Source organism: Raphanus sativus, unplaced genomic scaffold (assembly GCF_000801105.2).
Source record: "Raphanus sativus cultivar WK10039 unplaced genomic scaffold, ASM80110v3 Scaffold3675, whole genome shotgun sequence".
NCBI lineage: Eukaryota > Viridiplantae > Streptophyta > Magnoliopsida > Brassicales > Brassicaceae > Raphanus > Raphanus sativus.
In genome coordinates, this window is record NW_026618979.1 from 5,507 (window position 1) to 7,996 (window position 2,490).

The following is a 2,490-nucleotide window of genomic DNA, read 5'->3' on the forward strand; positions in this document are numbered from 1 at the left end:
GATCCGGTTCAGGTGACTTCGAGTTACGTGTCTGTTCAACAACAAGGTGGAAATGCTGGTCCAAGCAATGGTTTAGTACCAGTTTATATGCCAACACCATATCGACCACATGTCTATCCACAGCCACCACCACAACTATAGCAGCTTTCCTCGGTCACCACTGGATACACAAGAAGCATACTCTGTCGTACCCGTGCTTTGTTTTTTTTTTCTTTTTTTGTTTTGTATTCATCTCTCTTTTTTTATTTTAGTGAGTGCAATATAAAATGTTCTCAATTTGTTATTTATAATTAAATGGATTTGATACTGTTCCTGCTTATAATTTGTAAAACAACAAAAGAGTTGAAAAAATGTTTAAAAAAGAAATTCACCAAAAATCACGGCAAGTGCAAAACCCATCCTTAAAGCAATGAAACCTATTCACATCTCTAACAACAATTTCCCTCTCCACAATCTCACTGATCACCTTGAAGGCTTCATGACAATCTCTGCACATCCTCAAGTTGTTCATAATCCTAATCGTCGGTCCTGAAGGCAAATGTATCAATCCAAAGGCTAAAGCCAACCTCTCACAATGCAAACTCACAATTTCCTCTTTGGCTTCTTCATCAACATCAACAAAAACCGAAGAACTTGTGATCATACTACTACTACTTCCACCCCTGTGTCCTCTCTCCTTCATTCTCTTCTCTAGATCCTTCATAAACCTCACAATCTCACCGCTCTCATCACACGACAAATCCCCAGCGTGAAAAGCATACACCGAGTCCTTAATCTCAATCCAGCTACAAGCTCGTTCTTTCACGTTTCCACCACGTTTCATCTCCAAACGAAGAGACTCTGAATCTTCCCACCCTCCAGCTAAAGCATAAGCATTGGATAACGCAACATACGCACTCGTCACTTGCTGATTAGACTGTATCAACCGCTTGCTCGCCTCGCCAACAATATCAACTCTTCCATGCAACCTACCAGCTGAAAGAAGAGCTCCCCACAAAAGCGCACCTTGCTCTGCTCCAACTTCAATAGTTTTCGCCAGAGCGTAAGCTTCATCAACACGGCCGAATCTCCCGAGCATGTCAACAACACAAGTGTAATGCCTCGGATCAGGAACCACACCGTGCTTCTCAGCCATCGAATTCAAGTATCCTAGCCCTTCAGTGACTAAACCCGAATGGCTACAAGCGTGTAACACACCGAGTAACGTTACGTAGTTAGGCTTTATCCTCTTCGCAACCATTTCTTCGAATAGTTGTAGCGCTTCTTCTCCGAGTCCATGCTTTGCCTTTGCCATGATCATAGACGTGTAGGAGATCACAGAGTGACAGCAAATCCTCCAGAAGATCTTCTCCGCACAGCTTAGCGACCCACATTTCGCGTACATATCTAGAAGCGACGTAGCAACCACATGGTTTCTTTCGTAACCACCGTGAGTAACTACACCGTGAGCAACTCTACCCCATTGTAGCCTACCTAAACTAGAGCAAGCACTGATAACACTAGCCAGCATAAACTGATTCGGTCTCTCAAAAGTAGCGTTGAATGATCTAAACAACTGAACAGCTTCATGTCCACGAGCGTTCTGCGCATAAGCAGTGATCATCGATGTCCAAGAAACAACGTTTCTCCCACACCCAATCATCGAGTCGAAAACCCGTCTAGCGGTTTCCACGTCGTTGCATTTCCCATACATGTCAAGAAGAGAGGAACTCACCACAGTGTTGCTTCTTCTCCCGGACATCTCGAGACGGGCGTGGATGCTTTTCCCGATTCTTGGTTCCGCCAAAGCAGAACAGGCTTTAAAGACACTCGCGTAGGTGAACTCGTTGGGGGCTACAGATTTGTCTTCGTGCATCTGCTGGAAGATAGACAGAGCAGTTTGAGGTTGACCCGTGTCGTTAAACCCAGAGATAACCGAAGTCCAGGAGACAACATTTGGTTCAGGCATTTCATCGAACAGCTTGCGTGCAGTGTTTGTTTCTCTGAGCTTGACATAGCTGTTTATGAGGCGATTTATAGTGAAAGTGTCACTCGCGAACCCAAGTTTGAGAATTGAACTTTGCAGTGAGTTCGTGAGAAAGAGATGGGTAGATTCTGAAAGCTTGTGGACCAAGAAAGCTTTACTTTTGAGATGGAAGAAATCGTTTTGGGAGATGGGGAACGAAGAGTTCGCAGGGGCAAAACGGACATTTTGTAGAAACCTTTTATTCATTGGTCTACGCTCTCACACTCATGCTGCTGTGTGATTTATAACCGAGATTTTTTTTTTTTTTTGGGTCAAAATATATGTTACATGGAAATGGAACCGGAATCGTGTGGAAACATAGAAGCTAATTTTTTTAAAAACTCAGGAAGCAAAAACGTGTCAGAAGCGTATATTTATATATGTATGTATACACATATTAAAATATAAAAGATTACAAATGTGACTAACAATTATATGATTCAAATAAAAAATTATTCATTTATAATAATTTTAAATGATTTCAT

At 42.3% G+C, this 2,490-nt stretch overlaps 2 protein-coding genes across 2 annotated transcripts in view; one reads left to right on the forward strand and one right to left on the reverse strand.

The window, feature by feature from the left end:
* Positions 1-16, forward strand: part of LOC130506797 (uncharacterized) — a 1,230-nt gene extending 1,214 nt beyond the window's left edge. The window contains exon 2 of the mRNA XM_057001483.1: positions 13-16. Coding sequence (XP_056857463.1) covers positions 13-16 — 4 coding nt within the window. The remainder of the gene's footprint in view (positions 1-12) is intronic.
* A 261-nt stretch (positions 17-277) lies between these two features.
* On the reverse strand, positions 278-2,243 carry LOC130494783 (pentatricopeptide repeat-containing protein At4g15720-like). The gene has a single exon (XM_057001482.1). The coding sequence runs from the start codon at positions 2,210-2,212 to the stop codon at positions 368-370; it is 1,845 nt and encodes a 614-aa protein (XP_056857462.1). The 5' UTR covers positions 2,213-2,243; the 3' UTR covers positions 278-367.
* Between the last annotated feature and the right edge of the window lie 247 nt (positions 2,244-2,490).